Here is a 25,674-nt window from a genome sequence, read left to right as displayed (position 1 = left end):
CTTCTCACACCATCCCACCAGTGAGTGGGCTGGGAGAGAATGAAGCTGGGAGGTGACACAGCTGGGACAGCTGACCCCAACTGGCCCAGGTGGGATTCCAGACCATATGACATCATGCTGAGCTTATGAATCTGGGGGAAGAAGAAGGAAGAGGGGGAATGTTCAGAGTTACAACGTGTGGTCCCAAGCCACCATTGCCATCATGGAACCTGGCTTTCCTGGAGATGGCAGAACACCAGCCTGTCCTTGGGAAGTGGTGCACAAATTCCTCGTTTGGCTTTGCTTCCCCCTGCAGCTTTTTCCCTGTCAAACTGTCTCTATCTCAATCCAAGAGTTTTATTTTACCCTTCTGATTTTGCCTCTTCTGTCCCGCTGAGTGCAGTGAGCAGGCAGCTGTGGTGCTTAGGCTGGAGTTCCACTGTGCTGGGTTCTGTGTCGTGCAGGAGGGTGCCTGGAGAGGGGAGAATAACAAAATGATCAGCAGGTACAATTAGTGAGCCTGTTGGTATGAGCTATCAGCTTGTAGAGGTGCCTGTCATTTGGCAGCAGTGACTTTGGCAGTTGTTCATAAAACAAGCATAGTCCTTTGCACCTAGTGTTAGAGGATTTACAGGGGGAAACATTTGCTTTCTATTGCTTTCTATTATTTCTATTCTTTTCTTTGCCACAAAACTTGAATATCTCATGCTGTGTTGCCATAACAGGATAGACGATGAAAACATTTGCTGAAAGAGAACTGTGCACATCTTTAAAATCATAGGATCCTGTAGTTTGAAAGGGACTTTCTGAAGTGATCTCATCCAATATCTTGCTTAGGTTTGATAAAATCAGATTGCTTGGAGATTTCTTACAGTTTAGCTTGTAGTTCTGAGGCAGCATAAGCTTCTAGATACCACAGTCCTGACAAAGCTGTGTGGAGTTTGGTTTTGTGTTTTTCTCCTACCTGTAAATTTGTGCTAGCGTGCAGCATGCAGCTCTTTGTCAAGGAGTTTGTGTGCTGAAAGCACCTCCTTTCTCTTAGTTAATTTTTTGGGGGAAAGAGGAGGAGTCTAGTTTTGTCTGTATCCGTTAGTTTTGTGCACCACTTGATCTATGGAAATTAGGAGGAATGATGGGGATGAGTGAAGAGGAAGAGCACAGGCAAGGCAGTGGCATCCACAGAACCTCCCCCCAGTTTCCTAGTACCTGAGTGGAATACAGTCCCAGTGATGTTTGTGGAGGCAAAACTGGCTGCCAGAATTTCCCCAACGAAATCATTGTTAACTTGGCTTAATTATAATCTGTGTTCTTTCAAGTACAGCAAGTAGATTTTCAAGAAGGTCTAAATACAAGATAAATTACAAAGCAGTGTAATTGGTATTGGAAAAGAAACAAGAAAGTCTTTCAGCTCACAGTAATTCTTCAGGGCTTTGAAAGCAGTTTAGTGTCTTGCTTTTAAAATAAGCTCTGCAATTTCTAAGATACATCAGCTCTCCAGAGTTCAGAAAGTAAAAGTGTTGTTTAAAAGTTTTCTAGTATGTATCTAAATGGAGGCATACATTTTGTAACTTTTACAATTCTGTCCCCTGGGTGTAGGTTTACTCTTTACTCATCTTGCTGTGCATGTTAAAGTTTGGTTTCTTCTACTAGTGACTTTGACTGTGTAACTTTAATTTTAGAACAGGTTAAGGTTTTTAAGATAATAGATAGCTCTTCTGCCTGGAGCAATGGTGTAGTGTATTCTGTCAGTTTTGAATGTTTTACCATTCATCCCTCTGGCAATACTCTGCCCTTTCAAGAATGTCTTGGGATGTCATTTTGTGACACCTCAAGGATGTGGGTTGCACAAATAACTCACATTTAAAGATGTTCTTTGTCATGGTTTACATCTTGAATATTGCTGTAGGGTGTCAAAAGAGTAGTGGTAAGCAGCAAGCAGTTTTTCTTTAAAAAAAAAAGGCAAAACAAAACAACAACAACAAAAAAAAAATCTGCAAACCAGCTTTGAAGTAATAGAGAAAAATGGGGAAGCTTAGATGTCCTGTTGTACTCCCATACTCAAGGACTCAACAGGTGTTAATAGTCTTTAAAATACTGAAGTGAATGCATTTCAAATGTGTATCCTTGGTAGAAAGGCAGTAACTCCTGGTGGATTAATTTGCCTTTTAGGGTAAGAGTTTTGAGGTGCTTAAATTTATTGTTAAAACTTGCTGTTGTAAAATAATTAAACATAGAAATGGGTGTATGTATCTTGAAGTATATGTTTGAGGGATATATAGGGGAGGACCTGGGTATTTGTTGTAGGAGAATATTCTTAATGTCATGTGTTGTGAGCTCAAGTAGTTTAAGCACATGCAAAATGACGCAAAATCCAGAAGACGTGGAATATCTCGAACCTCCTCATTACCTCCTCCTTTTTTTAAGTTTGTTTCTAAACCAGGGATCTTTTGAAACCTGTTGAAAGCACTCTGTGAGAGCGTTGTTCGGGTGAAAAGCTCTGATAATTTACAGCCCTCCTTGCTGAACTGCAGGAAAATCCCTCCCAAATTATTCACCTTTTTAAATTTGTTTTCGTTTTTATTTAGTTTTCAAACTGACAGAGCAGCCGCAAACCCCCTGCCTTGAACTTGTGAAGGTGTCCTCTTCTTTTCAGGCGAGAGCTACGTGTGCGCGTCCAACGAGCCGTACCGCAAGGTCGACTACACCAAGAACGTCAACCCCAACTGGTGCGTCAACGTGCGGACTGGCTCCAGCCGCTCCCTGACCTCCCTGACGTCCTCCAGGAGCGAGGTGAAGGAGAGCAAAGACTTCATCAAGCCCAAGCTGGTGACTGTTATCAGGAGTGGGGTAAAGCCGCGGAAGGCGGTGAGGATTCTGCTGAACAAGAAGACTGCTCACTCCTTCGAGCAGGTCTTGAATGACATCACCGAAGCCATTAAGTTAGACTCGGGTGTAGTCAAGAGACTTTGTACGCTGGATGGAAAGCAGGTAGGAGAACAAACTGCTGTGGCCATCTCATAATTTAAGATGCTGAGTTTTCATAAGTTCAGTTCTCATTACTGTGTGTGTTTCAATTTGCTTTTGAATAACGGCAGTTAAAAAAACCAACTTCTAAAAGCTTTATTAAAATATTAACACACAAACAAAATTAGAATTCTTTATATATAGGTGTGTGTATATATATATATAATTGATCTTTACATTCAAGAAAAAGAAATTATTTTTTATGCCAGCTTTTTTGCATTGCCCAAAAAACTGACTGTTGATTGAGTAGTACGGTTTATTTGAAACATTTAAATTTAAGATATTTATGCGTTTTCAAAACCAGGATCCTGTTTTGAGACTACCATATAAGTGGCTGAGTGGTGTAAGAAAAATATTGATGTCTCCTTCCATTGCACTTCCACAGATTTCTATTTCCAGAGGTAGTAACTGACATGAGCTGAGGTCAAGAATTGTATCTGAAATTAATCATTCTGGAAGGGTGGTCACATCTTTGCCTTTTTTTTTAGTTTTACCTCTGGGAAAACACAGCCAGGGTTGATCATGTGGTAGCTGTGTGTTCTTGCACAGAAATACAAAGGAGTGGCCCACAGGATGTTCTGCAGTGCCAGGGACATTAATGGCTAAGCCCTTCATAGAGCAGGACTTTGATACCTGAAACTTCTACCTGACACTAGTTTGGAATTCTGACAGCATTGTGCCTTTAGAATTAGAGCAACACAGGCTGCAGAGGAGATCAGGTTGGTATCAGGTACCCAGATTCTTGGACTGTTGACTGAACATTCATGTCCTTGCTCATTCAGCAGGTATTTATATAGGCTTGCATACCTACACATCTGCATGGAGTAATTGTAAAAGTTTCAGTTCTGTTCAGAGACATGGGCATTTTTATTTTCAAGACTTTTATAACGTTCAATGCCTTAAAACCACTTTTTTTGTGTGCAAGCTTTTAGCAAATATATTGCAGAACAAGTGCACTTAGATTGCCTCAATATGAGCTCTGTCTCTGGTTATGTTCTGTGTGCTTTGATATACTTCTTGTGGGGAAATATGTGAAAAGAACAACTTCTGTTGTTGATGAAAATATAGCAAGGCAAAGGCATTGCTGAAACTCTTGATTTTCAGTGTTTTGGTGGCAGCACGATGATGTGCTCTTTAGTTCTTCTAACAGGTTTGATTTTAAATGAGATTTGCTAATGCTACTTCTTAACAGAGAATCCTTCCTAGGCACATCCGGAAAGTGTTTGTCATGTTTAATTTAATTCATAATGAAATAGCTTTGAGGATATTTATTATGCAGTAATTAGTCTCTTCTGCCCATGAAGTGTTCTGTCAGTGTTTCAGATGATTTTAGTCTTCTCAAGGAAGTAGAGAGTCAGTAAGGGAAACTGCAAAAGCTGGGATTGTCAGTTCAATTCACCTCTTCTTGCATTGTTAAAACAGCAGAAACCCACTGATCTGCATTGGTGTGGAAGATGCAGTACTGCATCAGGGATCAATGGAAGTAGTTAAATTTAAACATCACATACATTGCTTGTGTGTTGCCATCATGGTGCATGATTACTGACTTCAGCCCGTGGTGAGGATGACCAATCATCGGTAATGCTCCAAAATAAAATTTTTATTTGCTGCAGTACCTCCTCCTCCTCTTCTTCTGTGGTAAAGGCAGTCATCAAACTTGGACTGCAGCTGTAGGAGTGTTCTCAGGCAGGATTGAGAAATCCCTAATTCTGGCTGTGAATGGTCTGCAGAGAGTTGCTTCATGCAGCTGCCTCTCTGTGTTCCAGCAATAGCAGTGCATTAATGTGGAGACCTCCCTTCCATTGGGAAGACAGGCCTTGTGCTTTTCCACAGACTTTGGGAAGGAGCCTTTGTTGCACAGCTGTAGTGTAACTGCATTTTAAGGGCTTGTGCCCCAAAGAGAAGACCTATCACTTCAAACACCCTGACAAAAATAAAAGCTTTCTGTTACTTACCTAGGAGGATGGAAAGTTCTTGTTTTGTTTTATTTTTTGTTTATTTCTCTTTCCCCAAAGCAAAGGGCTGACCCCAGTTTGAGGCACTAGGGTTTTTCTTTGTTTGTTCACTGCTGGTGTATGTAGAGGTTGGTGCTGAAGGGCTTTTTTGGGGTTTGGCACGTAAAGAGTTGCTTTGCTGCCAACTACCAATTGGTGGAAATTTCTGAGCCTATTTTCTCTAATGTAGTAATTGCTTATTCTTCTGAATCTGCTAGGGAGGCAGATCTTTTATGTTCGTTGTAGTGTTGGCACAGCTTGAAAGGCAGCCATTAAAAAAAAGGCAGTTTGTAAATGGCTATGTTCCTATAAAAATGTAGCTCTTAGGTTTCTCATGGTTCTAATTTTTTCCTTGCTCCTTCATATTTTTATCTCTGTGGAAATACATTTTTTTTCCTGAGTGAATAGGTTGTATTTTCTGTTTAAAATGAAAATGGGGCTGAAATTCAGACAATTACAACATGCATGTATAAAATCTGTATCCTTTGATTAGGGAATGCATTGTTCTGTTGACTTGTGGTGTGATTTTTTTTTTATTCCAGTAGAACCATTTAAATGTGTAGGAAGAAACGGTGATAAAACCACTGATCTTTCTGACCAGTAGAACAGAAAGGATGTCCTCAAGAGAGTTTTTATTTACTCTTTTGACTTCATTAATCTTGACTGTTGCAACATCCTCACAATAATAGTAATCTAGAGAATAACACCTGACTTGGATATTTTTCCTGATTATTCTGTGTGAAAATAGACAAGTATCTGGTTTTTAATTGTAAGATTTTATAATGTTTGCAAGGTTTCCTTTTATCTTAAGTTTCTTGACTTGTCAGTGCTTTGTAGCCAGAAGTACAAATTTCTCTTTGAACTATGCTGATGCTGGGCTTAATTCTAACTTTTAAGCCATTGAGCAACCAACTTTTTTATTACCTGCCAAGATTTTTGAGATTATTTTTAAGTGAGAAGAGTATATCTGTAAAAGTAACTAGGCTTTAACTTTGCAGTGCAGGCTTCTGCTGCTCCAGTCTTTGTGCTTCTGACATTGAGGTTTGCCTAATATATCTGCTTGACCGTAGTGTTTTCCTTACTTGGCTGCATTTTCCTGGAATCTGTCACTGTCCCACTGTGAAGCAAGGACAGTCAGGCTGAAACTTCTCCAGTTGGGAAGTTAACCCTTTGTTATCTCTGAAGGGAATGGAAGGTTTCTTTTTTGCTGAACAAGCTTCAAGCTTCAGTCATTGTGAAGTGTGGGGTAGCGACTGTGTGATGAGTTAGGGGGAGAGATTTCCTGTGAGAAGCTCACAAAGAACCACACAGAACTCTGAAGCTTGTGTTATTTGACACACAAAAGAAAATTACATCTTTACGCTTTTTAAGCCTGCAGTGTGTCACAGTTAATTATGGATTAATGTCCACAACAGGATTGAAAGGTGGATGAGACACCTTTTCTATACTCCGTTGCCGAAACAGTGAGAATGCACCAAAAATTAGCCTTCTTCTGGAGGTCCTTTTTGATGGGCCACAGGTATATTGAGGGCTGTTTCTGTACCCAAAATTCTCCCATTTTCTGTTAATGAAGCTTTTTTATTAAGTGTTCATTAACAGTAAATTGGTAACTGAAAGAAACAGTTACTACATGTGGATGTTTTTATCACTCATTGTGCTCTCCTCTCAGTGATTTTTTTTTAAGCTCTGGTGACAGATTTGAGAAGTTTTAGGAGAGAAAATAGCATTTGAAAACTGATTTTTGTGTTTGCTTTGCTGTTAACATACCCATCACAGAGGGCAGAAACCAAAATAAGGGATGAGCAGGAGAGATTTTGTTTATTAGTGTAACAGATTTTCCCCATATTCTTGATAGGCTTTTATCATTCAGATCTCAAAAATTTCCATTAATACAGTATTTTTGCTACGATCTTAATCTCAGTGGAGATCTTACTATTTAGTACTGACAAGTTTTAGAACATATGACTTTCATTTTTCTCGCTTTTTCCATTTTGTTGGCGAAGTCCTGCTTGTATGAGATTTTTTTTTAAAAATAATTCTATTGCATTTAAGTACTTTTTGGCAAATATTTCCCTTTAGTTTGATTCTTTCCTACTAAAGCAGGATGTTCCTTAAGGAACCAGGTTCCAGATGTGTACTTCTTGTCTCTGTGTGTCATTTAATTGTGCTGGTACATCACTGATATCTCACTGCAGGCAAAGAAACAACTCTGATAGAAACTTGCTTCAGTGTCAGCAGGCATGATTTGTAGTTGAAAGCTACCAAAGTATAGCAAGTTTTTATCTGACTTGTCAGATTCTAACCTAATACAGGCATTGTACAAATGGACTGGAAATGGCACAGGCTTGAATTTTAGCTACAAGCAATTTTGCAACAACAGAAATCTCCAGCTTTTTCTTTTGATTCTAGTTCTGCTGAAATTTAAAATGCCATTTTAAGCTGAAATGTTGCATTAATCTGCAAGTATGAGGGGAAGAAATCCTTAAGCCCTCACATAGCTCACAACTCTTTAAAAAGCTTATATATTGTTACAGAGGAACGTCAGTGGCAGCTGCAGAGAGAGCAATTCTCTGCATTGCAGATCCCACAGAAGAAATTTCTGGGCAAGGAGTCTTTCCTCAGCTAACTTCAAGATTTTGTATAGTAATGATAGTCCCTGAATTCATTCAAAAGGCTGAGGGTCACAGGAAGTAGAGTCAACTTTCAGAAAGCTATTTCCAATTTGCCAAGCTGCAGCAGAGTGACTGGGGACTCGGCACCATGGATACGATTGCCAACAGAACTATGGAAAGAGCAGATATGTTGGGTAGAAAGGCTTTTCAGAACTCATAGTTAATATCTACATGAAAAAGCATGTGTAAGTGTATTGTGGGACAGAGGAGGACACAGAGTTTTTACATTGGCTTATGAAAGTTCAGTAGGGTGTGCGCAGCATCACGAGAGAATGGGAACAGGACCAGCAGAGACCTCTTGTACTTGTGAGAGTGAAGCATCAGCTGGGAAGAGGCATTTCTATTGTTGGTTTGGAGTTTGTTGGTTTGTTTGAAGTTTTTGTAGCTGACGTGACTCGGCAAATTAATAATCTGTGAGAAATAGTAAAACATCTTGTGGAGATGAGCCCAGAAGGTATATTGAGGTGGTCTTCAAACAAAGAGAATGGAACTTCCAAAAGAGAGGTGTTCCAAGAGAGTAGGAACTAAGTGGCCTGGGAAATTAAATCAGAAAATGCACACACAGTACAGAGGAGGAAAACTCATACTAGATGTCAAGAGCCATTTTTCTCTTTCACAGGATCAACTTGAGACAAAACCAACGTGGAAGAGCTAAAGATTACCTTCCAGAGCATAGGGAAATGCTGAAAAACAGTATAGAGGAGTCCTGCATGAGTCTAATGATCTTACACCTGATGTTTATTAGATGAGATGTGGGTCCCTAAGGTTGAGCTAAATAACTCTTAGACTCTTAATTCTTAAATAACTCTTAACTCATAGACTTACAACTCTTTGACTCTTAATTTTATGAGTTAAGAAATAACTCTTAACTTATAGACTTACAGGGCAAAAAACTGATGGAGGAGTACCTTGAATCACTTTCTGGTGGTTGGCTGGATTATTTCCCTTTGTTTGAGTAAATATGAGGCAGTGGAATACCTGTACCAACCTGGAAGTTGAAAAATGTCACGTTTGGTACAGTCACTTCTATGCGTGTTGCAGAACAGAAGGGCTCTGACACAGCCAGCACCTGTCTGTTTGGGAACCCTGCTGGTTTGGGTTGAGCTCTGGACACAGGATGCTTCAACTGAATGTATGAGGTGGGATTTTGGGAAGGTTTGGGGGCTTTTCTGTTGTTTGTTGGGTTTTTCTTTTAACAATACATAGTTACGAATCAATAACTCGACTGGGGAGAGAGACAAGGGGAAGAAAACAATAGTGGCTACTTCTTTGTATCTAAAATCAGGGTTTTTTTTCACGCTGTCTTTTCTCATCAGTCAGCTAGGGAAGCATGGTCCAGAAAAAATGCTCTGTATACAGTTGTAATATTGTTGTTTCGAGTGGTTATTGATGACTCACTGCCAAACCGGAATTTCATATTGAGTAGGGGTCAATAAATGTGTGTCTGTACGAGCCTCTGGAAATGACCTGGAAGATGGCATGGAGGATGTGCTTAATAAATACAGATGAGCTACAGGAAACCTGCATAGCAGAAGATTAGAATCTTGACTAACTGCAGAAACAGCTCAGGACAAAGCAGGTTGAGTAATCTTACACTCGCTGGTTGTTAACAATGCAGATAGGAAATGACAAGTAGTTCTGGCTGAAATGCTAAAGGATCACAGCTGAAGATGTGAAGATGAATTCTTGGTGTCACTGGTTGTGCACAGGAGGGGAAAGCCAACATCCATGTGGAAATTACAGTCAATCATCTTGTTTCTGAGGTGTGTGTCAGGTGCCCACTTTCCTCTGTCCTATTCAATGCAGTGACGCCAGACAGCTTTATTGTGGAAATCCAAAAAGGAGTAAAAAGATGTAAAGAGATATGTTCTGTGAAGAAAGATTGAAGGAAATGGGATAGCTGAGACTATAGAAAGATAACAAGTTTTTTTTTGGGGATGAACAAAAAAAAACCTACCAGCAAAAGAAAATTACTTCTGTGCCTTCCCTTATGTACAGGAAAAGAAATAATAGGCTTACAGTCTAGATCAGATCCTCGATGGTAGATAGTCACTGTAAAAATAAGAATAATGAAGAGGTGACTTTTTTATTACTATTCTCAGCAGATAACTGGAGTCCAGCAGTCCCTAAGGTTTCTGAAAGCTGATTGGATTTGAGTAATTTTGGTAACTAAAGGTGATCTACCGCTTTGGAAGAGCCGTAAAGCTGGAGATAAAATAAAAATTAGAATGCCTGTTAATATTAAAGTGTGCATGTGTACACACCTGCAGCCCAGAAAATTCAAACAGCAGGGGTTACAGTTAAAGTAGGTTTTATCCTACTGCTAGCTAACCTCTTCTGATGTTTGGTGTGAAACGTGATTTAAGGGAAGTTGAGCTTGTGCTGGAGGCTGGAATTGTCTCAGAGAACAGCCCTGGACAGAAGCCTGTGTCTCGTCAGTGAGGGATACAAACCTTGCAAGTCTTCCTGAAAACAAAAGAATTAAAGTGGCTTTAATCTTCAGGAAGCCTGTGTGGCAGGAAATGAATTCATCCATGGACACGGCTATATGGTATTTTTGGTCACATTTCCAATCGCTGTGCTCAGAGCTGGGAGCCAGGGTTATTTATTGCTAGAAGGAAGAAGGAAGTAGCATACCCAAGCAGAGGAGATAATTTTGGCCTCTGCTCATGGACACACAAATATTCCCATCCTTCCAAATGGAAGGAAGTGTTTGTCTGAAACCAACCTGAAATTAACCCTGCCCTGTCATAGTTGCAGCAATCTGAAAAATACTGTAAATATGAAAATACAGAAATCTTTTCCCAGGTTCTACTTGTCATGGAACACCTTCCAAAGCATTTTCATTGCATGCAGTGGTGCAAAATACATAGGTAGATAATGTGGGGTTTATGATTTAGCCTGGAGAGTATTTACAATTTTATCACAGTTGCCAGAGGATCACGTTACCAGTCCAATTATAATTTTAAGGAAAAAAAAGCGGTATGGTAAGGATTTTGTTTCAGAGCAGCAAAACTGTGATGCTGAAGGTGCTGCAGAAATAGGATTAAAAAAAGAAACAGAGCCTTGAACGTCTAGGGAGTCATCTCAGAAGAGTGTGTTAAACTTGAAGTGAACAATAATGCTGAGGAAGCTCTTCAGCTTTGTTGCATATGCAAAAAATAAAGGTCATGCCATGTGAAAGAGCCACAGTCCAGCACTGGAAACCTTGGCTCTCTGGAACAAAGGTCTTTAGAATTTCTCCCAGCGGGGGAACCCCTTTGTCCTATTCTTGCTTTCTGGAGATCAAAACCCCAGAATACAGTACAGATAGAATAGAGAACGTATCTCTTTCCTTCCCACAGGGATGCACAATCCTGGCTGTGGGGCTGTGGTGTAACTTTACTGGGAACGTGATGGCTGGTGTCCACTGGGTGTGAATTTAATCTTTTTCAGTGGAGTTTAGAGATGTGATCAGTAATACTCATTGCCATCAGACTAGCAGGTTGGTGAAGTGCTATGTTAAAATAATAGATTATTTCTAAAAATGAACATAAAGTCAGAACCTGGTGTGAAGTCAGTACTTTTGAATTGCAGCGTGGCAACTGAAAAAAAATTGCTGATATTTTAGCTAGCAGCAAGCATGTGTGTCCTGTTAGAAGCGACATCCAACTTATTGAAGTCTTTGTGGATCTATAGAGAAGATAAATCCTACTGGGATTTCAATTTTTGTCTGCACACCCCAAGAGCTGACAGCACTTAATAAAAATGACATGCTGCACAGTGTGGGAAACAATCACTGCAGAAGCAGTGGCGTCACCAGTGGGAGCGTTGTATCTTTGTTGATGTATGATTACAATAATTTTAGTGATGGGTTACAGAAGTGGTGTGTGTAGCTCTTGGAATAAAAGAGCGGTATGCAGTCATTGTCTGCCATCTGCCATGCTAAAGATTGGGTCACATGACTTGGAAACTAAACCTTGGGAATTTGTTATGTCCCGCTGAGCCTGCCCATTAACACATAATTAGTCTGGTAAAAATCTTTTGAATTTATTCTGCAGCTGTCATATGCCAGATTAGGATTTGTGTCACAGGTTCCTCATTACTTTGAGATCTTGGAATTTTTTTTTCCTCTAATTAAATTACCCTATTTTCCTTCAGCAAACGGTTCTTACATTGTAACATTTTACCATGCAAATTTTCTTTAAGAATCTTGCTGCATCTTACAGTGTACAGCTATTTACCAACCATATATGAAAGGTTTCAAGGTCAAATTGTCTCCATTCCTGTTCCTAATGGATTCTGTAAGCAGACTTTCTAGTTTTAGGATTTGGCCTTCAGGTTGTCAGGTTGATGGATCTGTAGCTGCTGCTTGGCTGGCTGAAATCAGCCTGTGTTTCTTAAGTTTACTGAAGCACAACTGAAATCTTAAAATATGAACTTTTATATTTGTACCAGTCGCTAAGAAAAACGACATTCTGTTCCATACTAAATTAATGGCAGGAAACATGAAACAGTTTGTTGGAGAGAGGAAAGGAATCCTTGTCTTTAATGTTCAAAATATTGCTAGCTGATTAATTTGCAGTGAACCTTTAAACAGAGAAACCTGAAGACTCAGAAGAAAAAAGCAATATTGGAGTAATAGCAACACAAGCCAGCTCTAAAAAGCAAAGAGCTTCCCAGCACTTAAAAGGAACAGTGACCCTGTTTATGGCTTGCAGATTGAAAGCTTTGCATAGGAGGGAGTGATAACTCAGTGTTTACAGTGTAGGCAGTAAAAGTCAGTGTTCTTGTGGCACTTGTTCACTGAGCCAGCAATCTTTTTTTTTTTTCTCTGTTGTGCAAATATGCAATCTATGCCATGTTCTTAAATATTTATTTTGCTCATGTTTATTTGAAGTTTTATTTACTCATACATGGCGCAGGATATCTCTGTATTTATGAAAGGCTTCTTGAAGAAACCAAAATATTTCAGTAGAAAGCAAAAAAAAAAGATAGAATATAATGTCAGCTAAATGGGAAGTTGGATTTTTTGGCTAGTAGATTTGGCTTTTCTTGCCTTTCCCCATCTTATCTCTAACTTTCAACTCAGCTATGACTTAGGGAGGTATGGAAAAAAATATTGGAAAATAGGCCAGTTAGCTAAAAAAAAAAATTAAAGATGGTTATACACCCCAGAGTACCAAAAGAGCCAGAATCCTCTTTGTAAGTGATTTCTGAAGCTGTCATTTCCTTGCATGTAGAAACCTGCTGTGCCTCTTTTAAATAAATCAAAGGTCTGCTTGATTTAACTGAGATAAAATTGATGGAGAGAAAAATCAAGCATGAGAGATAAGCGTTCCTTACCCCCTCTGTATTTTGCAAGGGGCCCAATAATGCAGACACTTGGAATATGCCCATGTGGCTGTACAGGCAGACATCTGGAGAAGTCTTGGAAGCTGGAAAGTGTTCTGGTTTAATTTGCAAAGAGAACATGCTGGTGTAGTGAGCATCTGACTAAAGAAAAAACCACCCCCATCTCTGCAAACAACTGCTCTGGCCAGTTGTCTTTGTGGCTGGTATTTTTACCTTGAAGGGAAAAATTTCCACTTCCCTGGCATTGTGGGGGGTTAAGCAAGGAAATTTGTCTTCTGCAGATACCCATGCAAGATCTGTTGCATGATTTTTTTCAAACTAATCTGTTGTATTAGAGCATGTTTTTAATATTTGTTTAATATATACTTGCAAATTTTAGGATTTATTACTTCGTATTTTTTACATAAAGCAAAAATGAAGTAAAGCGGATGTTCTAAGCTTGTGAAATCGAAGACAACAATGAACAAATGACGAAATCTTATTCACAAAGCTCTTCATTTTCATACACAAACAGTACAATTTCCTGGTGTTTTAGTATCAGAGTGGTGTTATTACCTGCACTCCTTGAGGTCTGTCACCTCCTTAAGAGCACACTCCTAGTTCAAACACTGATCTTCCTTTACCTGGCAGGGATTTGCCTTTGGACTGACGCAGGTAATCGGATGTGTGAAAACCTCATCATTGTTTCTGTCACAAGTTATCAAGAAGCCCAGGAGAGAAGTTTCAGTCCAAGGTGCAAAGGTGTTTCCTGAGAAGTTTTTAGGGTCTGAGAGGCCTTTGAATACTCTTAGAACTAGTAATTATTTTACAGATTTTCTTGGGTTTGGCACATGACTGCATTTTGATTTCTTAAAGCACACTTTACCCTTTGTATGTTATTTTTTCCGACCTTCTACTGCTCAAAGATTTGACTTTGAAACGTGTAATTGTGATACTTATCTCAATAACTTATTTTTCTTCCCGTCTGTATGTCACTGAATATTCAAATTTTAGAACAGTACTGAAGTTAGTGGGGGAATAAAGATGTTTGATATTACCTCTTATAGACAGACTTTTGTCTGGAATTTCCAAAGTAATTCTCTTGGCTTGCTCTCATATTTTAGCAGTAATTAGGTAGATGAAGATGGAGGTTTCTGTTCCTTGAGCTTCTATTCTGGAACTTCATTTTTTCATCTTCACTTAAGGCCTGCATAACAAAGTATGAACGACGCCACACCTACCATAATGGAAATGAAAAGGACTTGCCAGATATTTTGTTTGTTTCAGTACAAATCAAAACACATAATCAGGAAATTATCAGAAGCAATGAGAGACTAGTACCTCTAAAAATGACTGGGAGTTTAGCACCTTTTATTGATTTTATCTGAGGCTTTCTGAAGCCTCTGTCACAGTCCTTTGTAAGACGTAATATTTATATGGAGCTTTCTGATATAAACGTCTAGCAAAAGTTTTTAATTATGGGGGAAGGGTATGCCTGAAAACTCAGCCTGATTGACATTTAAGCAAAAAGCACATTTAGTTTTAAAGCTATTAAAAATATGATTAGTCACATGGAGTTTGTAAGGCCAGATATCACAACACTTAAACCTCCTTTCTTCATCTCTTGGGAGGCGGATGCAAGTCCAGAAGTTTCTAAACACCGATCTGAAATTGAAAACTACAATTTATCCATATTGCTTGAATAAGGATTCTTAACTAAGCAGTAAAAGCAGCTTTCATTGCATTAGTCCTGTCAGCAGGATCTTCACTTGGTGGCTGGCAGTGGAGGGCTTTTTTTCTTTACCAAGAGCCTCCCTGCGGAGAGGAAATGGAAATTCATGGTACTATGCTGTAGAGAATGCTGCTGTTGTGTAGAAAATAGCTTGTACATACTCTTCTGGCTACACAGGATAAGTTATAAAAAGTCAACTGGTGAACAAAGAAAAATGAGATGTATATCTACTGTGGCTGTTCTCCAGTGCTTGGACACAAATGCTCCACACATACTGAGGTATGTTTTTCTGGACAATGGAAAAGCTGTGAGAATAGTAGTCTGGGTGTTTCTTCTGAAAATGAATCCCCAGTGCTTCACCCTTCTCAAGTTTGCATTTCGTACCTGAAATTACTTCCAAATCTTTTCACGTGGTTTTTGGTTTGGTTTTTCTTCTTCATCTGTAGCTGAGTTTATTGATGAAATTCTCTTGGAATCACATGTGTGTAAGAGGCAAAATACTCCTGCCTTCTGGTTTGTTTGGCTGATAGCTGGAAGCAGAGCTATATTTTACATGGAATCTTCCTTTTTTTCCAAAATTGTGGTGCCTGTGTCTCTTCCTTCTCTTCAAAGCCAATGAAAATTTATACAGATTCCTGGCAATGCACTGTGAAAATTGTCATTGCTCTGAATGAAAATGCTTTGCTGCTGTAAATGTTGGAGAAAGATTGAGGGAAAAGCTGAGATTTCACATGCAGACCCCACTGGTAGTAGACTGATAAGAATTACAACACTTTCTTATTTGTACGGTAGAATAATAGGAATAAATAAAGTTCTGAACTGACTGGGGAGTGAACTAGAAAAACCTTTTCAGGTGTGACATGAGGAATAAATATTAATGCCTCTTTTGTAAACTGACTTTGTTAGGGACGAGTCTGAAGTTAGAGGCTCTTTTTGAACTCATGTATTTCTCAGTGCTTTATATATTCAGATATAATTAGTCTCAAAATATTTTAGATGATTCATGTTCCTTCATACCATGACTCATTTTCAGTCTGACTAGCACACTCAAAAATTTTATTTTTAGCTAAGGGTTAGATACTTTGTATAACTTTGTAAATTCATGTAGAATGTTTGTGTTGTAAACTGTCCCCAGATGGCAGGGAACAAAGATATAACTTTGTCTTATTCTATAGAGTTACTTTTTAAAATTATCATTTCCTATAATAGAGAGTGCAGGCTTTCTGTGAAATGGAATATTAGCAAAGGAATTCTTATTTTTAATAGTGTGTCACCAGGTTTCAATGAGAAAATTAACATTCTTTACCATATATACACATATGGTATACATACATACATACCTCTCTCTATATATATATGCTTGAGGGTTTGTATTTTGTTAAATGAATAAATAAAATTGTTTTCAGAATTTATATCCTCAAAACAACAGAAATTGAAAAAAAAAATGTTTGAAACATTGTTCACTTCTAGTATTCTGCTAGATTAGATTATTTCGTTAAATCTGGCTGACAGTTCTTAGAATTTGATGTATTAGGTTATACTTCAGATTTGTGAACTTACAAACATTTACAACAATTTTTAAAATTAAATTCTCAGGTCAGAATTAGGGTTCTGAAAACTTAATTTTCAAAAAAATACCTGAATGTTTTCACTAGTGCATGGATATCCTTATAGCACTTGACAAGCTTTTCATTTGCAAAACAGTGATAATAAAAATTGCTGGTTGCAAATTACTTACTGTGCATCACCTCTTCTGCAGAAACTTGATATCTGCTTTCCTCTAATTCACAGTGACCCTTCTCCATCACCTGCCTGATGGGATTTGATTGGCATTTGTCTTGCTTGCTTAGCTTCCGCTATTGTGGCATTATTATTTCATTATTACAGTATTAAGATGGCCTTGGAAATCCCCCAAGTGATTTCAGTCTGAATATGACAGGCTTTTTTATACCCCTTTTCCCCTTTTTCCCTTGCTATCTGTAGTGCTGGTGTGTGCTAGGCAAGGTATTTAAATGGATGTATCTCTGGGCAAGGTGTTAGCTGTGCATATGAGCTGAGGGATGAACTTACCTGCTTCAACATTCACTCTCTTTGTCTTTTCCACTTTAAAGGGTTCAGCTTTTTTTTTTTTTTTTTTTTTTTTTTTTTTTTTTTTGTGGGTTGTTTTTTTTTTTTTTTTGTGTGTGTGTGTTTGCTGTTGTTGTTTGGGGTTTTTTTGTTTGGTTTTTTGGGGGGGGGGTTATTGGTTTTTTGTTTGTTTGTGGGGGTTTTTTTTTTTGGTTTTTTGGGGGGGGTTTTTTGGTTGATTGGGTTGGTTTTTTGTTTTGGTGTTTGTTTGCTTGTTTGGAGGTGGTTTTGGGTGGGTTTTTTTGTATATTTGGTGTAGATGCTTTTTTGTTTTCCTACACAGTTTCTACTGAAAGGTAAGCATAGCATTTCACAAATTCCAAAATTGCATCAACATACCCACAACAGCATGTGTTCTACAATGTAATGAGTGTGTTGTCACTTTATTCAGAGGAATAGTATGAGCTTTTTATAAATTTTCACTGAGGATTTTCGCTTGCCTTTTCTGCTTCCTCTCTTGTGATCTTTCCTCCAGTGTGGAATGAAAAGTAAAAGGTGGATTTTGTAAGCTAGTGGTATCAATACATTGTTGGGGAGTTCTTTTGTTGTTGCAGCAAAGTATGGAGTAATTATAATAATCTTTTAATGGCAAATCTGTTGGAAAGCTACTGGGACCTTTTGGCTGTGACTGTAGTAAAAGTTATTTAAAACATCATATTGGGAGAATAAGTAATCTTTCAACTTGCTGAAAAATATTTCTTGGGTTTTAGTTGATGAAATATTGATGCTTCACACCACTCACAATAGGTAATTATAATATCACTACACAGAAAAGCAATTCTGTCAAACAAATACTTTTTAAAATCAAACTCAGTTCAGTGAGTTAAAAAAAGTTTTATTTCCTTTTGGGTCAATTTGTCCCAAGTTTGATGGTCATAAGGGATGAACAATTGTGCTTCCCAGGAATGGTGGAGATTGGAGGGACCATCAAGGACAAAATGAAATGCAGTTTTGCAGTGTTTCTTTAAAAGAATGTCACCAGACAGTTTTAGAAAAAGCTGATGCAGCATCTGCCACTTCGTGGTGGCAGACAATAAATCCCCACAGAGGATTTCTGCACTCATTTGGATATAAGGAGTTTACAGTGGCACACAATAAACGTGGCCTTTACTTCAGTCTTCTTAACTGCAGTAGGCTGAAGTAAGACTTATTTTTAAAATATGTTGTTCTTAAAATATCAATAAAATCTGCCAATTTTGACAAAAAAGTCACTATTTACTGGGAAATCAGAGTGGGCAGATGATGGCAATAACTTCTAAAGTGCATGGCCAAGAGGGTGGTCCTGTTACAGCCTGAGGGTAGATACCTTTGCCTGTAGCCTATGAGGCATATCAAAATTAATATGGTTTAATTTTAATTTTATTTTAATTTTTAATTTTAATTATTATGGTTTACTTTTTTAACTTCTATACTTGTTAAAAAGCATAGAATACCTTCTCGTTCTAAAAAGGTTTTAGGCTGGCACTCCTGCCATCTCTAATATGAGCGTGGAAGAAGATGAAACCTGTATGTTTGAAATAGTGCTGTTTTCAGAACTGTTATAATCTTAAATATTGCTGCCTTTCTATTCTTGAGTCTTTACTGCTTTTCTTTTTTTTTTTTCTCCCCTGCATAGACTTATCACAGTAGTAACTTGCTGAGGCACAGGGCAAAACTTGAACATTCCTGGGGGCTGTGTGTAAACTTAAATTTGAGTTGACAGCACTTAATTAAACATGAAGCATATGATGAGTAACTGTGTGTAGGGGGAGATTGCACTTCTGTTGTGGGTTGTTTTGGAAGTGGTTTTCATTTTTTAAGCCTGCTGGTTTTAGAGCTATCCTAAGTATTACAAATAAGTCAACCAAATCAGAGAAAAGAATCTTCCCAGGAGGGCTAAGAACTTTGAATGAACTTGATTTTTGTGCTACAGGCGCTTCATGCTGTATCTTTTACAGCATTCTCCATATGCTCTCAGGAACATCCATACTGACAAATAGTGAGATTTCTCAACTCAGCATGAGTCCAGAGAATCTACTGCTCACTTACAGCTCTGAGCTGTTGTCTTTTTTCTGATCCAGGTCTTAAATGCAATAAAGAAATTATGAAAATGAGTTTTAGTTTTAATGCATCTCTGCGGAAAGCTGACTTCAGTCCTTCTGTGATGCTTGAGTTCCTCTGTGTTTATTATTAGTCTTTCTAAATACCATTATCTGTTATCTGACTGCCATTTATTGAATGTAAACATTCCTGTAAAAATTTCAAAAGGTTTGTTTGTTTGCTTGTGTGTGTGGGTTTTGGGTGGTTTTTTTGTTGTTGGTTTGCATTCTTTTAGTTTGGTTACTTTTTGTTTGGATGGTTAGTTTTTTGTTTTGTGGGTTTTTTGGGTTTTTTTTTTTTTTTTGTTTGGGGTTTTTTTTTGTTTGGAGTTTTTTTTTTGTTTGGGGTTTTTTTTTGTTTGGGGTTTTTTTTTTGTTTGGGGTTTTTTTTTGTGGTTTTGGGTTTTTTGTGTTTTTGGGTTTTTTGGGTGTTTTTTTTCGGGGGGGGGGGTTGTTTGTTTGTTTTTTTGATGAGTAAGCAAAGAGTTTTGTAACAAAAAATACTGTTACAGCTTTCTTTCCATAAAAGAAAAGCCTGTCAGGGAAACATCTATGGAGCACTTAGATGCAGGATGAGCCATGGGTTCCTGGAGCTGCAGTTAACTTTTCCATATGGTGTTCTAAGCAGCAGTTTCAACATGATGTTCTCAGAAAACAGATGGTTTCCAAAAACTAATTAGGAATAGAAAAGTAATCGCTGATAATTTAAAATTCCCTTCTTGGGGGGTCTGTATCTCCACTAGAAATCTTTTTTTTGGGGGGAGCCTCAGGGAAAGGAGGAAAAATATTCCATCACTTCAGTATCTGCTTCCTAGAAAGCCTTTTAGCATTATGCCTTTATTTTGGGAATAAATGAGCCACATTGTCTGTTATGCCTCAGCCTTTTTTTGCAACTGGATTGAAAAAGACTCATAAATATCAAATAGATGATTTGTGGCAATAGAAATAATTACTCTAAGCATTTTTTTTTCTTTTAAGGCAGCTACTGAGGTTGTTGTTTGGGGAAGGCTTTGCAAGTCAGGCAGGTGTCTGCCTGCACACCTTCATGCACTGCACAGAGTGCTCTGTAATGCCAGTCCTTTTGGATAGGCCACTGGAGAAAATGTGACAGTGAAATAAAACCACGTAACTATGTGGATGTGCTGAACACAGATCAAAAATCAAGAGTCTCTCACGGAGTGAATCTGGCAATAGTATCTGGGCTTGGGTTCTAATTTTGAGCACTGAATCAGTTGATCACTGACAGGGCCCCAAGGAGGTCTGCTTGGCACACACACTGAAACTCTACCCAGAGCTAGTAAAAACAACATATGTTCCCAGAAGCTGCTTAAGGAAGCTCTTTAAGCACTGGGGAATATCTGCAGAAGCCTCAGACCTTGAGAGTAGAAATAAGGACACCAGTAACCTCAAATCATGAAGGAGTAGTCACCACAGCTATTCCTCCTGCTGTAGCAATAGTGGCTAAATGGATTAAGGCTGATAATACTGCTGTAAACAAGTGTAGGAGTGGTTAAATTCTAGCTAGGATTCTGCTGTGGACAGAAATTCTCCTGATTGGAAGAATCTGTAAGAGAGGGCAGAGTAAAGGGGATCTTTTGGTAGAACTGGTTCAAAGGTGATGTTCTGCTTTAGCCTTTTGTGGTCTGTATTATCTCAGGGCTGGTGATATTCCAGCATTTGAACAGAATGTCAGAAATCATACCTAAGGAAGCCTTCTCTGCTCTTGGAGAGTATGCTTCTTTGTGGTCTAAGGAGAAATAAGTGACAGGAATTCAGGTGTTTCTGACACACGGTAACTGCAAATTCTTAGTGAAACGAGTTTTTAAATTTTTTTTGAATCCGTTTCTTCAGGACAACTAAGTTTGTATTAAGCCACATGGGTAATGGAAGTTAGCAAAGGAAGAAAAAAAAAAAAAAAGAGACAAATCCCTATATGTGCTTAAATTACAGTGCTTCTCCAGACTTGTGTACTTTCTGCAGCTGAAACCAATGAAATCTCGAGCTGGCTGCAGAGAACAGGAGTTTTGTCTGGAGCCATGTTCTATTTGTGGTCACAAGCGTGCAGCAAGGACACCCTGTGCAATGTTTGCTTCCAAGCCTGTGTAGTTGTGAGCAGATTCAGTACCTGCTGCTGATGTGCCACTGAACTGTGCTGCTGCTGCTGTGCTCTTGGGATATCAAGGGGCTGCCCCTGTTGCTTTTATTCTGCTCTGTTGCAAGCAGACTCTGGTGCTCAATGCTCTGCTGCTGCAAGCTCAGGTGCAGGCTGTGGGAGGGGCTGTGCTACAGACCTCCCTTCTGATGGAGTATTCTCTGTCCCAGAATAAATTCAGACCTCCCTTCTGCATGGAGTATTCTATATTACAGAATAAATACAGACCTCCCTTCTGATGGAGTATTCTATATTACAGAATAAATACAGACCTCCCTTCTGATGGAGTATTCTCTGTCACAGAATAAATACAGACCTCCCTTCTGATGGAGTATTCTCTGTTAGAAAATAAATACAGACCTCACTTCTGCATGGAGTATTCTCTATTACAGAATAAATACAGACCTCCCTTCTGATGGAGTATTCTCTGTTACAGAATAAATTGTATTAAAACTGTGTAAGTACCCCTTTAGGCTCTTTATGTCATGATGTTATGATGCTTAGTCTTGGTCTTAGTCTTTTAGGAAAACGAGGAGGGAATTTGGAAAAAAAAATTTGTGTGTTTTGCAAATTAATCCTGGTGATGGTAATGAAAAAAAAACAACCCTGTAATCCAAACGTTTGTGAGTCACTTGCATAGATATTTCCATCAGCTGGAACCACAGGTGCATTTTGATCCAGATTGAACATCCTGATACCATTCTCTCGAAACTGCAGTATGCAGCAAAAGCATCAGTGCTGCAGCTTGGGTTAGGACACACTGAGCTGGACCTTGATTAATTCCACTTGTTGGGGGCTGTGATGGGAACAGAATTAAAGCTACCAGAGAGACATTGCAGCTACAGTAGCTTCTGATTCTGTGCAGAATAACAATGCAGCTCACTTGCTGAGGCTGCATTTGCTGTTCTTAAGTGCCACAGACCAGCTTAGGATCAGGAGCACGGGGAGCACCCTCCTGTCGTGAGCTTTGCAGCCCTCATCTGTTCCCAGTTTTGTTGTAAGATGAAACATAGTTTGCATTTTTTTTATCTATTCATGTGCTTTAAGTAATGTTTCTGAAAATCCTCTTTCATCAAAATTGAAAACAGATTTGATGGATACATAAAAATGCTGAAGAGAACTAGTTAAACAGAAAAAAATCTCCACAGAATAGTGGAGCAGTGCCACAAAACTTTCATAAGTGCTCTTGCTGATACGGGAATGTAAATTTTTTTTGTCATTAATCACATGTATAACTTTTTTTTCCCATTTCCATCGCTTGGTCTTAGTTTTTACCTTGAAGCAGGTGAGGTTTTGCTCATTGTTTGTGTTAGTTTATTTAAGCAGAAGTAGGTGATCACTGATTTCTAGACTAACAGGCTTTGTACATGATATGACTTGGAATGTGAGGAGATCCTACTGCTGCATTTGCTGTTTTTCTGTCTGTGAAAAAATATGATCAATGCAGTGAAAATAATGAGGTCTGATACATGGGGCATTCAGCATCCTGCAGACAAAATATGATGAGGTGCTTCATGAACTGGTGATTTAACAAGAAAAAACTCCTGAAATTAACAAAAGTGTACCCCAATTCACATTTTTTACTGTATTTAAATGCCTTTCAGCGATGTATTAATGCTTCTAAAGTGCTTTTTAGATAGAGGAAAAAGGGTTAATTGAAAAAGCAGCCCTCAAATAAAAAAAAAAATACTTTTAGTGAACTCTGACTTTATTATTGGAAAAGCAGAAACTTGGGAGACTGTCAGTTTAGCAGTTTAGCAGTAGTTAACTTGAATAGAATTTTGGAAAAAAGTAGCCTTTGCCAAACCACTGAAAAGGTTTGGTTGGCCAGAATCTCAATATTGTACAAATCCAAATTGTGCATTGGGCCTCCCATAATATAAATTGGCTTTATGAGTCAAAAGAGGTTTGTATTACAAGGAATAAATGTATAATTCTGTGTAAATACAGGGAATGTTTGCTCTTCAATGAGAGGTAGGAGTTTGGAAGGATGTATGGATTCAAGTACTGCCAGATGTAAGTGCAAGAAAGTGAAAAATTCTTTAAGGGTGCCAGCATTGCTTTCTGAGCAGAGCCTTCAGTGTTGAGTTTCACTGTTAGTGATGTTATGGTTTTATGATTGTGTTTACTCCAATCTTTTGGAGTTTCATAGTTCAGTGTCTTACAGAAGGAGGAAGCCTGGAATAAATTTTTAAATTTCTTATTTAAAAAAGAAAAAAAAAGGGGGTTGAAATGGATCTTCAGTAACAATCTCTGATGTCTTGTTCCTGGTCTCTGAAAAATTATTTCCGGATAGAATTAATGATTTCTGAGCTAATAATTTCAAAGCGGGATGAATTTCCTGGTGCATTTCAAGAGCACCTCTGGTATGATTGATACAGGCTCCATAAAACACGATGATGCTACCCAGATGCTTCCAGTGTTCAGCAGCATTTCTCATGTTCTGGCTCAGCAGAAACAGTCATCCAGACTACTTTAGAGGCTTTTAATATTTAGCAGCCTATTGCTGAATTATGGCCCTCTATCCTTTACCTACTGATCTACTCACTCTTCAACTAAAGAAAAACCTGCACTGAGTCAACATTTAACTCAGAAAAGAAAAACTACTGAGTCACCTAAATCCTCTGCCTTTGCTCACCAAAGCTGAGTTCCAGTCTGCTAATAGCAGTAAAGCAATGGAAGTATTGTGGTGTGATTTTAAAACAAGCCTCAGCAGACCCCACAAAAGTCAGCTAACTGATGAATGAGGTTTAGCAGCCCTTTTCTGTGCTCCTAAATGGTCTGGAGGGATTGGGCAGGGGTTTAGTTCTGTGTTTCTGGGCTGAGGGGGCACCCACTTTGCTTTTCTTCCTGCAGTTGTGGATGTTTGTTCAAAGGAAGAACTGAGATTTCCAGATATTAAGAAGAACTGTGTAGAATTTTGTTGGGTTTTGTTTTAAGGAGAAGCTCACGGAGACACCTCTTCGTCTGGTCTGACAGTATTGATGGTTCTTTTGTCAGTGCTTAAAGTGTATTTGTAATGCATTTGCTGTCTGAATATGAAATCAAACATGTTTCCATGCCTTCAGATGTCTTTTACATCTGTTTATCAGCTTATTAAAGCAATTCAGAAGCAGCAGCAGCAGACTTGTAAGTAATATTGGTCGAAGTTGGGACCTAATGAGATTCAATTGGATCTTTGAAAGCTAGATAAAAAGTAGTTTCAATTTCCTGTGGTACATTAATTTTTTTCACAGTTTGGAGCTTCTCATCCTTCTATTAATCAGTTATGTCCTCATTTTTCTTACTTGATGCCCCTAGCCCAGCACAGCTGTTCCAGTTTTTGCCTACAAGTTGCAAGTACAACAGACCTCAATAATTCATGACAGGCAAAGCGGAGTAAGCATGGAAGTTAATTTGCTGAGCACAAAATGCCTCTGCACTTTATATGGGTGTGTTTTTACACAGAATTTCTGTCCTTTCGTCTGCAAAATGTCATGGTTTGAAAAGCTGCACAGAGAGAACGTCCACGAGCTGAATTTTCTTCCTGCATTTCCAGTTTGCAGTTAAGTGAGGAGGATAGTTCAAGAATCAAGTTAAAAGCTGTGTGTCACTGTTTAGCTCTATGGCAAGCTAAATGTTAGCATTGCAAGGTAATATTATAAAAATAGAACTGTAAATTTAGCTAGAAGTACAGCTGTTGTTATGCTGAAACAAATAGGACACTAAGTAAATGAACTGTCTTAAGGTCTTAAAAAATGTTAAATGACCAAAACTTAAAATACATGTGAAAAGCATCCTTCTAATCTCTGAGGAGCTCTATGGATTTTATCAAGGCTTGTTCTTATATAAAGTATAATATATATGAGGTGAACAGAACTGAGAGAGAAACTTGAATTTATGGGGTACCTCAAGTTTTTTTCCTGTCCTATTGCAGTGCTCTGAAAAACAGCTTTGAATGACTGCAAGATTGAAACCCTTGACACAAGAACTCAGAGAACAATAGATTTTTGTATCTCTACATAACAATATTAAATTTCAGTGAGTCATGCATTTCAACTAATATTTTGTGCCTTATAATTACTTTGATTTTTAATAGAATTTGAGCAGAAAGATGAATTTAGCAGCTCCTGCATGGACAATTCAAGCCATAGGAAAAAACACAGAATCACTGAATTATCAATTGAATGGCCCTATAAAGGTCATCTAATAGCAATAAGCAGGGACATCTTCAACTAGATCAGGTTGCTCAAAGCCTCATCCAACTTGACCCTGAATTTTTTCCAGGGACAGGACACACAGAGTCTTGCTGGACAACCTGTTCCAATAAAAAACTATAAATATCTCATTTAAAGCTTAAAGATTCATGAAAAATCATTTGTACTTGTCATCAAAGGACATTTTCAGATTTACACCTTTTCTTTTATTCTTTCTGCACTGGCAACAAACTGAGTTTGAATTTCTTATTTGTCTGTGGAAAAATAGTTCTCATTTAAAGAGCTGCAGCTTTTGTAATGTCTCCAGGAAATTGTCTGCCCATGAACACTGGGAACTTCGGATTGCAATCGGTTATTGATTAATGCTACAGAAACTTTTCTGACCTAAAGAGCCAAAATACCCTGAA

The 25,674-nt window shown here is 38.4% G+C and overlaps 1 protein-coding gene across 3 annotated transcripts in view; it reads left to right on the top strand.

The window, feature by feature from the left end:
* DCLK2 (doublecortin like kinase 2) overlaps positions 1–25,674 on the top strand; it is an 85,334-nt gene that overhangs the window by 10,740 nt on the left and 48,920 nt on the right. For all 3 annotated transcript variants that reach the window (XR_010743481.1, XM_066318058.1, XM_066318057.1), the window contains exon 2: positions 2,633–2,967. Coding sequence is in view for 2 of the 3 variants with exons in the window: in XM_066318058.1 (XP_066174155.1) it covers positions 2,633–2,967 (335 nt within the window). In the remaining variant the exon portion in view is untranslated. The remainder of the gene's footprint in view (positions 1–2,632; positions 2,968–25,674) is intronic.

This window comes from Sylvia atricapilla, chromosome 4, assembly GCF_009819655.1.
Source record: "Sylvia atricapilla isolate bSylAtr1 chromosome 4, bSylAtr1.pri, whole genome shotgun sequence".
Lineage (NCBI taxonomy): Eukaryota > Metazoa > Chordata > Aves > Passeriformes > Sylviidae > Sylvia > Sylvia atricapilla.
This window is presented reverse-complemented; position numbering and strand designations above follow the sequence as displayed.